At 37.4% G+C, this 19,459-nt stretch overlaps 1 protein-coding gene across 2 annotated transcripts in view; it reads left to right on the plus strand.

Annotated features, from left to right (window-relative positions):
• The window catches only part of CYFIP1 (cytoplasmic FMR1 interacting protein 1), a 176,340-nt gene extending 160,215 nt beyond the window's left edge, over positions 1-16,125 (plus strand). For both annotated transcript variants that reach the window (XM_020992757.2, XM_020992755.2), the window contains exons 26-31: positions 8,076-8,206; positions 11,893-11,965; positions 12,257-12,351; positions 13,325-13,563; positions 14,550-14,697; positions 15,341-16,125. In XM_020992757.2, the coding sequence (XP_020848416.1) occupies positions 8,076-8,206; positions 11,893-11,965; positions 12,257-12,351; positions 13,325-13,563; positions 14,550-14,697; positions 15,341-15,505 (851 nt within the window). In that variant the 3' untranslated portion in view covers positions 15,506-16,125. The remainder of the gene's footprint in view (positions 1-8,075; positions 8,207-11,892; positions 11,966-12,256; positions 12,352-13,324; positions 13,564-14,549; positions 14,698-15,340) is intronic.
• Positions 16,126-19,459: the final 3,334 nt, after the last annotated feature.

Below are 19,459 nucleotides of genomic sequence, written 5' to 3' on the forward strand. Positions count from 1 at the left end.
AGAACTCAGGGGTCATCTATTCTGACCCCTTATTTTAGGTAAGGAAACTGAAATCCAGAGTGGGAGGTAACTTGCCTGAGGGTCACACATAAATGATAAGTGGAAGAATCATCATTTGAACCCAGGTCCTCTACCTATGCAACACTCTTTCCTCCGTTATGCTGCCTCCTGAGGATATAGAATTGAAGAATAGATAGGTGGTAGAGGGGGAGGTTTGGGTTATAAACGGATATCTATAAACTGATGATCCACAAAGCCTTTTAGAAAGAGTTGCCACTCCATTAGAATATTTTGGCCCCCAAGAGTTATCAAGAATTTACCATCCCATTGGCCCTAGAACAGGGTTCTTAACTTTTTTGGTGTCATGAACCCTTTTGGCCGTTTGGTCTGGGGTATGTACTTTATATTTAAAAAAAAATAATGGCCTATGATTTATGTAGTGTAGAGAACTCATGGTAAGATACCACCACTACCAGGGGCAGCTGGGCAGCAATTCTGCATCTCACAGTGCTGGGCACAGTGGTGTGATGTAGTGGCAAGAGCAGCCAGTATGTATTAGATGTGGTTCTTAAATCCACATCTTCTGTATCTGGGGCTGATCCTCTATTCACTAAACCACAATGTCTCATCATAAGAAGTATAATATTGTAATTACACAGCTGGTGATTATCGATGTTCAGCACAGAGGTTGGAAGGCCCTGGCATTCACTTTAAGGAATTTTTAATCTGTATAAATATGTTTAGTTGGATGAGGGAAAAGGCATAGGAGGGGATGACCCAGGCAGTGTGATGGACTTACCTCTAGCCTCCAAGTCATGATCATATCTGAAGGTGAAGAGTAGGAGGGGACTGGATAAATTCCCTTGCAGTCTAAAGGTGTTGATTCATGTAGAATGCTGCTATTAATTAAGATTGTCAGGATTACTGATTCTAGGAAAGTATGTCAAGAAAAAGGGCAATACATCAAGTCCTAGCAAATTTTTTAAAAAATTTATTAATTTATTTTGATTTATCAACAATCATCCATATGCTTTTGAGTTGAAAATTTTTCTCCCCCTTCCTCCCCCCCCCACCCTCCCAAGACGGCGCACAATCTGATATAGGCTTTACATTTACATACCCATGAAACATATTTTCACATTAGAGAAGTTGTAAGTAAAAATTAAAACCAATAGGAGGAACCATCAGAAAGATGAAACAAAACTCAACAGAAGGGAAAAAAAATGATAGCGATTCAACTTCATAGTTCTTTCTTTGGATGTGGACAGCATTTTCCATCCCGAGGCCTCTGGAGATGTCCTAGATCCTTGTAATGCTGACAAGACACACATTTTATAAATATATGTGTCAATTTTTTTTCACAAATATTTGAACAGTAAAACCCAACTCTTTTTTTTACTGTTTTCTTTTTTATTAAAAATGTACTTTTTAATTATACAGCATTTATTTTCTCTCCATTGGAAGAAAGCAATTTACCATGCTGATTGTATTCCTCTGGATCCCCTAAAGCTCATCAGTGTCCTTCATTCCTAAAATATTGTGCCCAGAACAGAACACAAACTTGGTCAAACCAAGGCAAGTTACCAGTGCAGAATTATCACATTTTTATTCCTTGATGCTACTCCTCTCCTAATTCAGGCTAAGATTGCATTACTTTTTTGGAGGGGTAAAGGGGGGCTGGAGTATCACATTGTTAATTCACAATGAGCTTTCAGTCCATTAAAATGCCCTGATTCTTTTCAAGTAAACTCTTATCTAGCCATAGCTTCATTATTTTAAGCCTTAGGTGTTGGTTTTCATTGAACCCAATGGTGAGATTATATTTCTTTTTTTTATTTTATTTTATTTTATTTAAAAAAAAATTTTTTTCATATGCTTTTGAGTTGAAAATTTTTTATCCCTTTTTCTCCCCCCCCCCCAAGACAGCGCACAATCTGACATAGGCTTTACATTTACATACCCATTAAACATATTTTCACATTAGTGAAGTTGTAAGTAAAAATTAAAACCAATAGGAGGAACCATCAGAAAGATGAAACAAAATTCAACTTAAGGTAAAATTAAGTGAGAGCGATTCGACTTCCATAGTTCTTTCTTTGGATGTGGACAGCATTTTCCATCCCGAGGCCTCTGGAGATGTCTTAGATCCTCGTAATGCTGAGAAGGGTTCAGTTTAACATTCTTAGTCATTGCATAACGTGGCTGCTATTGTATACAAAGTCCTCTGGGTTCTGCTCACTTCACTCTGCATCAGACCATATAAGTCTTCCCAGAAAACCCAACTCTTTAAAACCAAATCCATTCAGATATAGACGTCCTGGGATCAGTGACTGCTTAGTTTTTGTCTTAGTATCCCCAGTGCTTAGCACAGTGTCTTATATAGAGTAAGCGTCTAATAAATGCTTATTGAATGAATGTGGACCCTGAGAAGCAGCTGAACTCTGAATCAGAATAGTCTTGGTCTAGAGCATGGATAATAAAACTCACCTCTCTTATAGGGAAGGTGGAGGATGAGAGATATGAACTGTTTTATACTCTCTCATATATAGTCACTGTATGGTTTGATTTTGCTTCAGTATTTTTCTGTTTTTAGAAGGAAAAGTGGTGTACAACAAGGCAACGATATATTTTTTAATTCAGCCAGGTAGAATAGAAGTGCTGCTTTGTCTTTAGAAAATATGTCTACTTAAATATAACATGCTACTCTGAAGTAAAACTATAAGGTGTGTCTGTTCCCTGTTTCAGTTGAGAATGATTTGAACTCATTCCAGGATTCTCATACAGAAAGATTGGGGTGCCTTGCCCGCTCAGTCTCATATGAAACAAGGCAAATCTCAGGGCTTGTTCCCTCTTTTGGATTTTTGAGGTTGGGTCCTGTAGTAAAGAGACGGCCTACATTTTGTTATCATTCAGTGATTTTCTAGTTATGGATTGTTCCATAACTAGGAGGAGTTATGTTACCCTCCTACCTTAGGGGTAAAAAGGATCAGAGCACTAATTGGAGGAAGTGGTCAGAGTCACTGTTGCTAATCCTTCAGCTGCCATTTCAGGGAACGGATTAAATACAAGCTCCCAGTTAAAAAAATACTAAATTAATTATCTGGTATTTCCTAGGGGACTCTAGTTTTAACTTAACCATCAGAAATAATCTAGGCAAAACCTTATCCCAGGCTCCTGGAGGTGATTTGAATTGGATAAAAATAGCTGATAAACCACGAATTTAAAGATGACTATTAAAGGAGAGAGGGAACTGTATTAAAAAGTCATTTAAGGGAAAGTACCTATAAAATGGCTAGTCTGAGGGAAATATGATCTTAAACCAGGGCTACATATCATATTTATTTGGCACCTGCCTGTTATGTTGTGGGCACTCAGAACTTAAATTAAATAAATAGTTTGCACCTGTTACATGCAAGACATGGTGCTAGAAGAATTGGAAATTGAGAGGATTCCCATCAGTTGGGGAATGGCTGAGCAAGTTGTGGTATATGAATGTAATGGAATACTATTGTGCTATAAGAAATGATGAACAGGCTGACTTCAGAAAAACCTGGAAAGACTTGTATGGTCTGATGCTGAGTGAAATGAGCAGAACCAAGAAAATGCTGTACACCACAACAGCCACATTGTACGATGACTAACATTGATAAACTTAACCCTTCCTAGCAATACGAGGATCTGAGACATCTCCAGAGGCCTCGTCATGGAAAGTGCTGTCCACATCCAAAGAAAGAACTATGAAAGTTGAATTGCTGTTCTTTTTCTCTTCTGTTGAGTTTTGTTTCCTCTTTCTGAGGGTTCCTCCTATTGGTTTTAATTTCTGCTTACAACACCACTAATGTGAAAATATATTTAATAGGAATGTCAATGTATAGCCCATATCAGATTGTGCACCGTCTTGGGGAGGAAGGGGGAGAAAAAAATTTAAACTCAAAAACATATGGAAGTGATTATTGATAAATCAAAATAAATTAATAAAAAAATTTTTAAGTCCTGAAAAAATAAAAATAAAAAACCAATACCCCCCCCAATAAGATTCCTTCTAGTTCTAATTTAGCTTCTAGTTGTCCATTTATAGTATTATTTCCAGTAAACTGCCCTTAGTGTTTTGCTGAGAAAAAGAAAAAAAGACATGATGCTGGGATTGGAGAATAAATAGCTACAATGCAGAATTTTATCTCAATGATCTATATTCAAATGAGGAGTAAAGGGAAGCATGTAAAAACATCTGTGATAGAAGAAACATTCAGTAAATACATATGGGTCAACGGGACTGTGGGAAATTTGAGTGAAGAGATGACTCTTAAGAATTCAGGAAAAGGTACATGGAAGAGATGACCCTGGAGTTGGGCCTGAAGGAGGGAATCCGTGGGCATGAGGGATAATGTAATCAAAGGCACATTCATGGGAGAGGATGAAGGAGCAGAATGGAGGATAGTACAGTGACATATTTGAAGGAGAGTGATATGAAATAAGACTATAAATGTAGCTTGAAGACAGCTTATGGAAAGTTTAAATATCAGGATCAGGACTTTCATACTTGTTTCAGAAGGCAGTGAATGAGGAACCACATTCGGGTTTTTGAGTACAGTGTGACTGAAGTAGGATGATATGTTCAGAGGTCTACATGGGCAGTGGTATGAGAATAACTGGAAGGGGATACGCTGAAGGTAGGAAAACCACTTAGTATATTTCATTGCTGGAGATTAGTGGTTCTTAAAATGTGTTCCGGGGAACCCTGGAAGTCCCCAAGACCCTTTCAGGGATTCTGCAAAGTATAAATTATTTTCTTAATAATAATAAACCATTTAAATTTCTAATATGGTAAAATATTCAAAGGTATGACTCACATAAACAAAAGCTCTTTGGGGGAATCCTTAATAATTTTTTAAGTGTAAAGAGGTTCTGAGACAAAAAAAAATGTGAGCACTACTACTCTAAATCAAAAAAGATTAGGGCCGGGGCAGCAGGGTGGTGCAGTGGATAGAGCACCGGCCCTAAAGTCAGGAGGACCTGAGTTCAAATCTGGCCTCAGACCAAATACTTGACCCTTACTAGCTGTGTGACCCTGGGCAAGTCACTTAACTCCAGTTGCAAAGATTAGGGCCTTAACTAAGGTTAGAGAGGTAGCAGGGGAACCATGACAACACAGTGTTACAGAAAGGAGAAGAAAATATCAGGGCAATGGGAGGAAGAGAGAATTACCCAGTGTCAAATTCCTTGCCACAGAATATGAGAACACAATGGAGCAAAAGGGCATTGGATATAAAATATTTGCCCAAGCATTTCTACCATAGCAACCACAAAATTCTAGAGGAAATGACAGTGAAATGCTATTCAAAATAACTACGAAATTTGGAAGTCAATTCAGTAAGATACATTTTACGGTTAATTAGTTACAAAACAAAGAAAGGCTTAAAAAGAGTTGGAGGGGTATTCGTTGCCCATGGTTAGGCTGCTCCAATATAATAAAAAAATGATATTTACTAACATTAGAAGTTCAAAGAATCTTAGATTTAGAGCTGGAGAGAGCCTTTAAATGCTATCAAGTTCAACACCCTCATCTTTAAGATGAAAGAAACTGAGTCACCGAGAGGTTAAATGATTTGCCCAAGAGGTCAGATTTGAACCTAGATGTTCCTGACAGAGTCTAGTGGCCTATCCACTATGAGATGCTGCTTGTTTTCTTGAGTAAATTAATTTCTCAACAGTCAGTGCTATATCAGTTTAATTTATAAAATGGTTACTGTCTAAGATTGGGCAAATAATAAAATTCATTTCAAGAGGAAAAAAAAGGATAGAATCTTAAAAGAAATAATGAAAAAGGTAGGAATAAGGAGAGAATAGCATTTCCAGATCTCAAATTATAAAGCATTAATCTTCAAAAACTATATGGTACTGATTAAAAATAGAAAAGTGAATGAACAGAACAGACTAGATAAGCGAGAATTAGAAATAAATTCAGTAGCCCAGTGTTTATTTAAAACCCAAGAACATTTGACAGGAACTGCTAAGAAAATTAGAAAAGCAATTTCCCTCCTCCCCTTTGGGGAAAAAAAATTTAGACCAGAATCTTAAACTTTATATAGCACAAAAAGTTCCAAATTAAATATAAAAGGTCACATCATTTTTTTTTATAATGGAGGAAAATAAATGGAAGATACCTTTTTTACTCTACCTAGGGGAAGAATTCTTAGTCAGAGAGGAGGTACAAATGATCATAGAAGTTCTAAAAAGGTAATTTTAATTATAGAAAGTAGAAAAGCTTTTGCATGAATAGTATCAACAAACTGAGGATAAGAAGAGAAAACTCTCAATTGAAGTAGAATAAGTTTTGCCTCTTGATATCTCAGGGCTGATATCCAAGATATGTATGTAAAAAATGAATACAATTATAACCATATTCCACTTCTTAGTGGATAAATGGTTAAAAGATATGAATGGTTTTCAAAATAAGTTTGAAAATATTAACTATATGAAAGCTCCAAATCACTGAAAATTAGAAATACAAATTAAAACAATTCCCAGGTTTTACCTTGCATCCAGCAAAGTGGCAAAAATGACAGAGGGCAGAAAAAGTCAGTGTTGGAGAAGCTGAAGGAAGATAGGCACAGCAGAAGAAAAATTAATCAATGGATCAGACTAAATTGGCAAAAATTAGAAACAGTGAAACCCAGTAATTCAGTTTTATATAAACACAAGAACTGCTGGGGAAGGACTCCCTAATGCATAGAGCTGAGAATTGGTCCAATTATTCTGAAAATAGTTTAGAATTATTCCAAAAAGGTAATAAAATGGTTCCTGTCTTTTGACCCCAAGATCCCATTATTGGACACATACCCTAAAGCAGGCAAAGACAAAAATAAAGGTCTCATAGACATTGAAACTTTTATAGCAGTACTTTTTGTGATAATAAAGAATAGGAACAAAGTAAGTATCCATTCATGGGGGAGATGGCTAAACAAACTCACTTAAATATGATAGAGTATTATTTCTCAGTAAAATTTAGAAACATGAGGAAATCAAAGAAACATGGGCAGATATATATGAACCTGATGTATAGTAAAATAAGCAGAATCAATAAAACAATAAACATGGCCATGAAAACTTAAAAGGAACAGTGACCCCATTACATCAGAATACTGCATCAGGTGCAGTCAATAAAATGGCTTTCTTTATCATTCCTTTTCCTTTGTGAAAGGAGGTGGAGGTGAAAAGCAGTATATCCAGAAAAGACCAGCATAAAAACAAAAGGCATCAATAAACTTTTTACAAAGCCCTTAGATTCCACAATAAGGAGATCATTAATGAATTTGATGATACCTTTTTCAGTAGGGCAGTCAAAAGGGGAGTCAGATTGGAAGATGATGAGTATTGAGTGTAGTCTACCTTTTCTACAAGATTGGCAGGTGATGGGGAAGAGAGAGAATGATAGCTTGAAAAGACATCAGGGTCAAAAACATTTTCAAGATAATTAAGACTTTGAGTATGCCTGTACACAGAAGGGAAGGAGACAGGCAAGGAGGAAAGATTAAAGATGCATAAAGGCAAGGCAAAGGAGGAGGCAGATGTGGAGGGGTTAGCCTTGACAAAGAGAACAGGTACATTTTCTGAAATTGGAGTAAAAAGGAAAGGGTAAGTGAGGATTTTGTTTTCCTTTACGGCGGGGCGAAGGAGAGTTCAAGTTGAATGGACTTGATAATCTTACACAAGTAGGGGTTAGGTCCTTTACTGAGAAGTGGGACTGCTCACAGTTGGGTAGTTTTGAAACAAACATGAATTTTCCAGACTTGAGATTAAGTAACACTTACCACAGAGTATATGAAAAAGATCCCCATCCTGGAAGAAGGAGGGCTAATCAAGAAAAATTATTTATGGAGAGAAATTTAGAAAACTGAATTGTGTATTACATTCCTGCATCCCAATAGACTTTGTCCCTAGACTCATGTAAACCTCATGGCTGATGTGTATGTGTATATGCCCCTATGTGTGTATTCCATGGATACATAGGTCCGTGGTTTGGGGATTTTCATTTTCTTCCTTCCAGTGTTGACTGGCTCTTTTTGTAATCCCAGGAATCCTGGAGTTCTTCCACCATCAGCTGAAGGACATTGTTGAATACGCAGAACTGAAGACAGTCTGTTTCCAGAACCTGAGGGAAGTGGGAAATGCTGTCCTCTTCTGTCTCCTCATAGAGCAGAGCTTGGTGAGTGCTCAGGGTTGTCATCTGAGTTAGAATTTACAAAACTTTGACAATGTGCATTACAGTTTTACAGAGTCTTAGAAATCAAAATTTTTTTTAAGGTAAGGTTTTTTAAAAAATCCTTCCAAACTCACCCCCTCCTCCCAAAAAAGTTGAAAACATGAATTCTTTGAAGAATATTCTGTTTGCTTTTGTTTTAGGGGGAGGTGAATCTTATAAAGTATTTTGGATTACTTTCATATGTTCATCAAATGGTAATTAACTTGTTATAATTGTGCCCACAGGCATTGGAGAATTTTGTTTTAAAACAATAGGAACTATTACCCAACAAGCTTTGAGCCGCACTGTCTTAGGTATTGGGGTTACAAAGACAAAAATGAAAACACTACCCTCAAGGAATTAACAAATTTTTAGTACTGGAACTTATTGAGGGGATTAAAAAGTGGATAAAAAGACAAGGCTTAGAGGTGTGGCCTGACCAGGGCAGTGGCAGTAGAGATAAATGTTTGTGACCCAGGTTAATTCACTTAAGTCTATCTAGCCAGGAATACAAGTGTGCCTCACTATAAGAATTAAATTTAAAGCCAGATAAGTTATGCAGTGATCACTTGCATTATAAAAGGGTTCCTTGAAAATAGCAAACTCCTGTAGTGTGTTTTTAAATACTTTTAAAAAATTCTCTTCATGCAACTTTTCAGGAATACATTTTGTGTAAAAATGAAACCACAAACCTATTATTATTCTAAAAGCAGCTAAGAATTTTTACAGCTGGGTAAACCAATATAGAATGGTTAGGTGGTGTGTGTTTATAGTAACAGAAGTCAGCTTAAAAGCCAAATTTTGCTCCTCTTTGTTCAGGGTTTTGGGGGGTTTTTTTGTTTTTCTTTTTTTTAAAGCTAGAGCTATACTATACTGCCAAGATTGCCTCAGCTAAAAAACAGAAGATAGAATTATTTTGCATATTGAAGAATTATAGAACCATAGAAATCAGAACCTCAATAGAAGAAAAAATGTACAGCATTTCATTTAATATTAATTGAGACTTCCCAGTGGCCATGTGGCATTGTTAGCTACTTAAGAAAAAAATAAAGGCCCACAACATCTGTCATTTCAGAGCTCAGATTCAGGGCTTTCAAATGATAAGATACCCTTTTCCCTAACAAAACTAAACGTTTGTAGCAGCTTCTTAACATCTTTTGCATCCCCTCAGCTCTCTGGGGCCGCTCAGATCCTAGCCAGGCAGAAAAAAATCACCAGCAGGAATACCCTTCCCCCTTGCCTGAATGGGACAGCCACTTGAGAAGTGACACAATTCTTCATACCAGTTGGATGAGCTGGGAGTCACCAACTGGGAGTCTTCCAAAGAGATCAAGGACCAGGAAGCTTTATGGCTTGTTCTCTTGGTGCACTCAAGGACTCCAAAGGGTCTCACCGCCTGCCTTGCTTATCTGCTATGAGTGTTGCCTGCTTCTACTGGAATTAGCCTCTTCAGAAAAGAGACTCATTTTTTCTGTTTTTATCTCATGTTTTAACACAGTTGTTGGCATAAAGCAAGCACCTGACATATGTTTTTTCATTCTTTTTTTTAAGCCTCCAGTGAGAATTTTCTCTAGGCAAATGGTAAACAACAGAATGGGAACTGATACATCAGGAATTTAAGTGACAGTTCCACTTCTTAAGAAGGTTTCAGTCTCCTGCACTGTTTGAACTCAATGTGAACTGTCAAAGCCATCTACAATTTGGCACCATTCTGGCTATCTAAATTTATCCATTCTCTGGGCTGTGTCCCACACACTCTATTACTCATTTCTCCTTGTCTTAACTCTTCATGTTGTATTTCATCCAAGGGGCAGATTTTGCCTGTAACATTCTTTTGTTATGTGAGAATATGGAGCACCTTCATTATATATACTCAGAATTGGAACCTCCCCTTTAGAATGTCTGCTCTGTCCCCAGTGGCAAAGTGCCCCATCCATACCACCTAAGAACTGAAAAGGCCAGAATTTCTTATTTCTATAACTGGATGTCTTGAGGGGCAAATATGTAAATGCAAAATGTCACCTTGATCATGTTTGAGACCCTTTGCCACTAAAGGATTATCCCATTAGTATTTAAGTTATATATTGTTCCTATAACTCTTTCCTCAGAAACTACCTTCCACACTTGGCAACTGAGCACATGTATGCTGAGCTCAGAAGAGCATCCAGTATTACAGTCAAAGCTTTGCCATAATACCGTAAAATTTCCTTAACATCTTGGTTTCTCTGTTCAGGTGGTGGGGACAACAGCTAGATAAAATCTCAATTCTTGAAATAAAGTCTTATTTTCTTCAAAATTGATTCCTCTTGGTAATCTCCATCTTTCTGATTTATTTAAAAAACATACAAATAACAAAACACACCAAACTCCCAAATCTAACTTGAAAGCATATTTGTTCTTTTTTAGGTTTTGTTGTTTTAAGTAGCTGAATTTACTGCTGCTTTTGTCTAGCTTAGGGTTTAGTGGAAGAGCTGGGTTCTTGTTCGAATGTCACCTGGATTGTCAATTCGAGATTCTGGCCTGGTGTATTTATTTATCCAGGTTGACATGGCTCATACCTGATAAAATGAAATATGATTCAGTGAATATTTCTTAGTTGTCTGTTCTGTGAAAAGTGGAAGACAGCATGGTATAGCAGATTAAAAAGCTGGCTCAGAAGACCTTAGTTTAAGTCTAGCCTCTGACACATATTGGCTGTGACCCTGGACAAGTTCCTTAACCTCTCAAGTGTCCCCAGGCAACTATCTCTACAAGACTATAAACAGCAGAATTGCTGATCTGAATTAGTATAGGAGTTTCCTTAGGAGGGAGTCCCTTACCCCCAATGAAATTACACGTCCAGACCAAGTCCAGATAGGCCAAGCATTGCGCTAGACATTTCAAGGAGGTAAAGTCAGGTGTGATTCCTGCTACCTCAGTGCTTTGTGTCTTGCTGGATGGTTGCTGCTTTTTTATTTTCTTGAAAGTGTCTGTGACGTAACTATTTTGAGATGTGTACTTCTTTATGTAAAGATATAGGAGGTGGCTGAGTTATTTCAACTTGTTTTATTTCTATAAGGTGATTTAGTAACAAAATTAACATAGTGATTGTGGGTAAGTCACTCAACCTCTTGGCCTCAGCCTCCTCTTCTTTGAGAACATTTGCACTCTTTCACCTCACAAGGCAGTATAATCTCTAAGCATTGAAGAAATGTGAGTTATTGCCATTAGTCAATCCCTCACCCTATTCCAGGCCATGATGCTCATTTCTTTTTTGGCTAAAGTATGAGTGAGGCTTTAAGAAACCCTACTTTTCTTCTGGGAAAAGCCTGGGAGGTAGACATTCCATGGATTAAAACTGACTTGTCACCTGTGCCTACCATTGAAATGAGTCATTCTGCATTTGTTTTGCTTCTGGTCTGGCTCTTTAAGATCTGGTATCTGTAGGTGAACAGAGCTTGGCCTAGATTAGCTATTTTGTGCTCAGAGTCAGCTCCTGGGCTGGTAGGCCTGAAAAGTAGGCCCATCCTCTGTAAATGTGGGATCAGTGCCCTCTGGTGTGACTTTGGTAAATAGCAGCAGTTGGCCTTGATTATTCAAAAATAGCTTTTTGTCTTGATAAGTTAAGAGGCTGTTTTCTTCCTAACTTGTCTTTTTCTCATTGGTTTTAGTCCTTAGAAGAGGTGTGTGATTTATTGCATGCGGCTCCATTCCAGAATATCTTGCCAAGGGTTCACGTCAAAGGTAAGAATGAAGCATTTCTTTGTTCTTTTTTTGCCCAGTACTATTTAGTTAGGTTACCACTGGCTTTTCCAAGTAAGATGGTTTTCAGTATGTGTGGCAATGAGTTAGGCAGCTGTGAATATAACTTTGGTCTTAAGTGTGATGTTTATCTACTTAATCAGAAGCAAACACAAAATGACATAAAATTAAAATCATCTTTGCATTATTTTATTTGCTTACAAATTAAATACTCCCCATTCCCCAAGGGAATTTAGGATGTGATATCTGTATATTTTGTTTTTGTTGTTACAGAAGGTGAAAGACTTGATGCAAAAATGAAAAGATTAGAATCAAAATATGCTCCACTGCATCTTGTTCCTTTAATTGAGAGACTGGGGACCCCTCAGGTACGTAGCTGTTTGGGGTATAGCTAGTTCATATGTAAATGTGAAAATAAGCCATTTTTTAAAAAAATCAGTTCCCCCCAAAAAACATATATAGTCAGTCTGAGAAACTGATGGAGTTACTTAAAAGCATCATGGTTATAGATATGATGTATTTTATGGTGTCTATTTAAATGTTATATTATTGTCATTGAGATTACATGGAAGGAAAGGGAAAAACAGGATGTAGAAAAAAATAACACCCTTTTTCAGGACAGTGAATGCCCAGATGAAGGCATGTGCTGCTAGTAGACTGATAACAAGAGGCAAAGAAATACAAAAAGGCTAACAAGGTATCCAGATTATCTTCTGCGTGGCGTAAGAAAAAGTTGTATTAGACAGACTACTCAAAACAAAGCATTTTAATGATGGACTAATTTCTGTTGTCTAGAGCAGAACTGTGGCCTTCTGTGAAGCCACAGAAGGCATACATAACACATGTCTAGGCTGCAACAATAAGAAATGGGGGGGTTTTACAGGCTCTGAAGGACAGTCTTGACTCACAGTCCCAAATGTATACATTGCAGCTGTACTGATCAGCTCAGACCTAAAGGGTGGTCTTGATGTACATCTAGCGTGAAGGAGAGTGCTGAGTCACACAACAGGCTTTTCAGCTATAAGCACATACAAAAATAACAGTCATTAGCAGCATCTTCAAATACACAGTTCTAATGTACATTAGTCTCAGTAAAGAGGGGAGAAATTAGTTGCAGACCACATAGTGATTCTCCCTTAATAGAAGATTCGTTGAATACCCTTTAGGTATTAGAACCTCAGTCTACCTGATAAAAATTAACTCCTTTAAAATCATATTTCTTGGGATACATTTTAAGTCCCACTTTTTCTCCATTGCTGTATTTAAGTGGGAGGATGGGGAGGCCTGACTAAAAAACATACTTATTTTATCTAAACGTCATTATTTTCTTCTGAATACTAGCAAATTGCAATAGCAAGAGAAGGAGATTTGCTGACAAAGGAACGTCTTTGCTGTGGTTTATCTATGTTTGAAGTGATCCTGACCCGGATTCGGACATTCCTAGATGATCCCATCTGGCGAGGACCTCTCCCAAGCAATGGGGTCATGCATGTGGATGAATGTGTGGAATTTCACAGGCTTTGGAGCGCCATGCAGTTTGTGTATTGTATTCCTGTAGGAACACATGAATTCACTGTAGAGTAAGTGTTAAATTTTAGGCTGGGGCAAGTCAGATGCAAGGATGCTCAGCATAATGATAGGTTTCCAAAGGCATCGTCATTATTCCCACATCAGTATGAACTGGAACTATAAAGACTCAAGAGGTTTAAATAGGAGATGATTAGAATATTCATTTAGGTTCACTTAACCCTTACCTGGAATCCCAAGCTAGCCTTTAAGGTCCTCAGGACCTCAGCTAAGACAGACCAAGGCCCCCGTAAAATGGAGAGAAGGGCCTAAAATCTCCAAACCTAAGACATCTAGCATTTAGTTAAATGAGTTAAACACCAGGCAATGAGCAGAAAGTAAGGACAAAAAAGCACTACACTATTTCCCCAACTCTAAGCTAGTTATTTTAAGGTGATTAAGATAAAAACTACTTTCAGATCTTTAAACAAGTACATGGTGAAGAAAAAGAGTTTCAAAGAGTGCTAGGAAAATTGCCTATCTTCCTAGCAAGCTTCCTTTACTGGTTTCGTTTTATTTTTTAATTGAGAATTGATTATTTGGGACTTGTGATTTTTCTTAGGGCAGTTATATACCACAGATATCAGCTATTAATATGAAAAAGTAATTTCAATAAGCCTTCCATTCTAAAGAGAATAGAGTTGACAGGGACTTGAGATCATCTGAGCCAGTATCTTTTATGTGTAATGTGTAATATAAAAGGAAACTGAGAGGTAGACATGCCTACGATCACAAAAGGCTTAGAAAGTATTTTACATAATTATCCTTTGAGCCTAGCAGTAATCCAGTTAAGTATTTATGAATTGGTAAACTGAGACTCAAAGATTTGCCTATAATTACCCAGCTAGTTAAGTAGAAATTTCTAGTCTTATATCTAAATCCAGTTCTGCCCCATTTTACATGGTTGTAATTGTCTGCCATTTTTTTTTAAAGAATCATGTAATTACACTAATTTCGTTCATAAAGGCTCAATTATACTTTGTTGCTTTTTTTTTTCCAGACAGTGCTTCGGAGATGGGCTCCACTGGGCCGGATGTATGATTATTGTGCTTCTGGGACAACAGCGTCGTTTTGATGTATTGGACTTCTGCTACCATTTGCTTAAAGTACAAAAACATGATGGCAAAGATGAAGTGATAAAGAATGTGGTATGTCGAAGGGGATTTCCCCCCAGAAAGTACAGTTTTTGGCAAAATAGGATTCCTAACATCCACATAGATGTAACCTTTTAAGGCAAAAGAGGATTTGTTTTTTTGTACTGCATTTTTACCAGAAGGGAGATGGTGTTAAATGAAAAGATACGGGTGGAAAAGAGGGAGGGAGACACAACAGGGAGATAGTAAATCCCCTACTTCCACTCCACTCAGAACCTACTGTTGTTTGAGTCTAAGTCTCTCCCAGCACCAAAGCAACGTATAAGCAAGACTGTGTAAGTATACCATTTCAGACAGTTTTCATTCTAACAGTATATTTGCACTTGTGCCAGGAGAGACTTTGAGCCATTTATGTAATATATGGTAGACTATGAAAGGCTTAACTCAGGCCTGTACAACATACGGCCCACAGGCCGCTTGCCACCAGGCAAAGGATTTCAGGCGGCCAGTGGAAAAACATAGGGTTGCCACTACACTCTTCTGTTTGTTAAGTAACCCTTGGCAACCAACCATCATCTGTCTCTAACCCCGATTTTAATTCTAGCCCCTACCTACTGGCCAAGTTGTGTAGGTCTGGCTTAAATGTTCAGATTTGACTTTTCAATTATAACACTTTGCCAATGTGGAATTTTTTCAGCCTTTGAAGAAGATGGTTGAGAGAATCCGAAAGTTCCAGATTTTAAATGATGAAATAATTACTATCTTGGACAAGTACTTGAAATCTGGTGATGGAGAAAGCACTCCTGTGGAACATGTGCGCTGCTTCCAACCCCCCATCCATCAATCTCTGGCAAGCACCTAAGGGATGTACAGCTTCTCAAATCTTTAGTGTGGTTCCAGCAAATCACAGTAGCATGCTTTCTTTTCCCTCCTTAAAATAGCTAGAGTTTAGGAAATATTTTTCAGTATTTTTTTTGTGCTTGTTAAAAAGGTGGTGCTCTTTTGATTTCGATCTAAAAGCTTAATTTTATACAATCTATACTTATTTTTCTAGACTAAAATTTTATATGCTTTTGGAAATTAAGAAGTCTGAGAAAAGTAATGGCTGCTTATTGTTATTACCATAATCTTCTTGGGAAGTCCTTCAGCTGATAGTCCCAGCAGCTAATACATAGAAGGCTGCTGAGTTAATTTATTTATCAGTTGTCCGTGTTCAAGGAAGGTGGAAAGAATTATGGGCTTGAGTGAAAAACACTTTATATACCAGCTAATTGTAATAAAATTGTTTATGTATTAGAATAAAGCTACATGCTCAATTATTTTTTAGCATTATTAAGGTTTTCTGGTGGTGTTTCATGAATGCTTTCTTTAGTTGTTGCTTTTTCTTGCTATGGGTGTTACTTCTCCCTCCCCAATAAACTGTAAAATGTAGTATGTCGAGGTATGATTTAAAGTTCTGGAAATAAAACTAGTGAATCGTGATTTTGTTTCACAGTTCATTTACTAAAACATCCAGTTTAACAAAACCCTAGGTGCATTTTTTTTTTGAGGCCCAGCTGACCCGGAGGTCACAGAATGAGCCTAGGACTCACACTTTTACTATTAGGCCTATTAATATTAAATGAGGAAAGGTATCGATTTTAGGGATGCAGAGTTGTTTTTCTTATGAGGCAAGTTCACAGCTTACTTCACAACAAATTTGAACATAAAACATTAAAATACAGAATGCCAACAGCATAATTCTCTATAATCTCTTGCCTTTGGAAATTGAAAAAAAGTTAAATCTTAAAAGTACTTGAAGGAACCAATTTATCTATTTTTATCATCTTACAAAATGGGAAAATGTCCAGTCCACCATGTTGTCTTCCTTCATGTTAACAGAAATAGCATATCCTGGCTTTATCCTTTTGGTACTACTATTATAACTGAAACATACAGGCCTGCTTTTTACTTAAGCCACCTGCTGATGTAGTCATCACAAAGGATTGGTTTGTAGTATGAAGGGTGTGATTACTATACAATTTCTGAATGTTTTTGTTTTTTTGGTGGGGATACACACAAATAAGATGGAGTAAAGTTTAAAAAGAAAGAAATCATTTGATCTAACAGGTATCTTTTAAATTTGGCAGAAATATATCATGCCTGGAATAGGCACAGGGTGACTATAATATTTCTTTTTCAAAAGAAACTTCTCGGGTGAAAAAGTCCAGGAACCAGAGAGGGAAAACATGCTGAAGAATATTGGGATTAAAGTCAATGATGCCACAAAGAAAAGCAATTTTTGTTATCACAATACTAGGGGAATCTGTGGCCTCATGGCCATATGTGGCCCTTTGACTGAATCCAAACTTCACAGAACAAATCCCCTTAAAATTATTTGTTCTGAAAAACTTGGACTCAGTCAAAAGGTCTCACCAAGGACCTAGAAGGCCATTCTGTGGCCCCTAGGCTGCAGGTTCCCCACCTGCACTAGACTATTAAACAGATTAGGACTACTGGAAACAGATGACAAGTGATTAAGGGCAGGATAAAACTACAGATGATTATCCACAGTTATCTAAACATTAAGTGGAGCTCCCTCTGTATTTGAAAAGAACTATTGATTCCTTAGCTTACCCTTAATGATAGTTTCTCCTCAGGATGGAAATTATTCTGGATCTGATTCTCATAAAGAGGGAGGAACACTACCTGGGAGTGATCACTCATCTACAACAGGGGTGTCAAAACAAATAGCCACAACACCCACAACTGTGGCCTGAACCAAATTAAGATGTAATTGGGAAATATTCAACAAAATACAAACATAACACCACATAATACTACATTTTAAAACTAAGTTAACATGAAGCCCACAGCAATCTTTATGTACAGATCAGTGAACCCTGTTTTTATCTGAGTTTGACACCACTGCAAGAAGATCCTCATCATTTTCACCCATTAAAATTTGTAATAAAGTGAGAGACATGGTCTGACATTTGGTCTACATTTAAGGAAAATAGACTTCAAAGATTTAATGGGAACGATGGGTTGTTAGGATCCTATGGCCTGAAATGCTAATGAAAAGTTAATCCTGGAGGGATGAGAGGTTCTAAATAATGAAGTCCTGAGGATATGACATTCTTCTGAGGAAGTTTGCCAAAAGAATTGGAGAAGTACAATCACTCAACACCCACTTATATTGGTGGGGGGGGGGGAAGACGAGTAGGGAACAGAAGCAAAGGCATAGCACAATCCTTTAAGAAGTGTATTGGGAATGCTAAATCTCAGAATAAGCTGAGGCCAGCAAGAGAAAGGACAAGAAAATGTGTTTCTCATTACCTATACTGGGAAAGAAAGAGGGATCAAAAGAGAGCTAGGTGAACTAACTTTCCAGTGTGACAGGAATAATAACTGACAGTACAGAAAAGGCAGAAATATTCAATTTTTATTATGCTTATTTTCTCTGCCTGCCGAGGAGCATGACCTTTCCATGACTGGAACGGAAGCTAAAAGGGAGTTTAATGCTCAAAGAAGGAGATAGCAAGAAAGCTGCACCTAGCTGTTCTTTATGAGTTCATGTCACCTGGCTCAAAAGGACTACATCCTCAGGTACTATGAAAAAACTTGTAGATATGACTGCTGAGCCACTGTCTGATATCCAGAAGGCTGTGGAAAACAGGAATATCTCAAGACTGGAGAAAAGTAAATGCTGTCTAAAAGAAAACTGAAAACAGCAGGTTACCAAGTTTTACTTTAATTCTTGACAAAATTCTAAAATCATGACTTCATCAAGAACAGGAATTTGTAAATTGTTAAATCAGGAGAATGCTATATATTGCCTAGATCCTAGAAAAAGCATGTGATAATATCTCATACTGTTGCAGAAAATATGGCGAGTTGTGGGCTGGCTGAACAAGTAAGTAGATTCTAAAAGGCTATATAACCCAAAGAATATTCATTGATAATTAATTACATATCAATTGAGAATGGCTATCAGTAGCTTGGATAAAGGCATAGGTGGCATCCTCATCAAATTTGCAAGTAACAAAACTGGGAAGGACAGCCAGAATTCTAGATGACACATTAAAATCCAAAAGTGATCTGGCTAGGAACACTCAGCTAAACTGAAATTTAAGAGAGATAAATGACATAAAGCCTCACACAAGACTAGAGTACAAAAAAAAATCCACCTCACACTGACAAAGTCAGGGAGGTATAGCTAGGTAGCAGTTTGAGAAAGAGCTGGGGATTTTACTGGACCACAATAAGCTCAACACAAATCAACAGTGTGATACAGATGGCAGACAAGAAAGCTGTAGAGTGGTCAAAAAACTTAACATAATCATGGACTCCATTAAGAGAAACATCATTTGCAAGCACAAGGAAGTGTGACAACCCACTTATCTTCTGTCCTTGTGAGACCTGCTCTGGATTACTGTTTTTGGCTGTGGGCACCCCAATTTAGGAAGGATATAGATAAGTGATAAGCCAAATAAGAAGTGGTGGAAGAAACCAGGAGACTCAAGAGAATGCAACTCAATCTGATTAAATCTGAAAGGCTGCCAAGTGGAAAAGGAATTAAGGTTTCTTTGAGCTTGATCTCAGAGGGCAAAACTAGGAACAATGGCTTGAAGAGGCAAATTAAGGCTTGATATCCAGAAAAAATTCTGAACACTTGAAGCTAACCAAAAGTGAGATGGACTGCCTGAGTATTGTTGTGAATGATCTTCCCTTCCTCCAAGTCTTCAAACAAAAGCTGGATAACCACTTATTGGCTACGTTGCTAAAGGGGAACTGTTTTCCTATATAGGTTAGACTGAACGGTATCTGGGGTCTC

Source organism: Phascolarctos cinereus, unplaced genomic scaffold, assembly GCF_003287225.1.
Source record: "Phascolarctos cinereus isolate Bilbo 61053 unplaced genomic scaffold, phaCin_HiC Scaffold_726;HRSCAF=1367, whole genome shotgun sequence".
NCBI lineage: Eukaryota > Metazoa > Chordata > Mammalia > Diprotodontia > Phascolarctidae > Phascolarctos > Phascolarctos cinereus.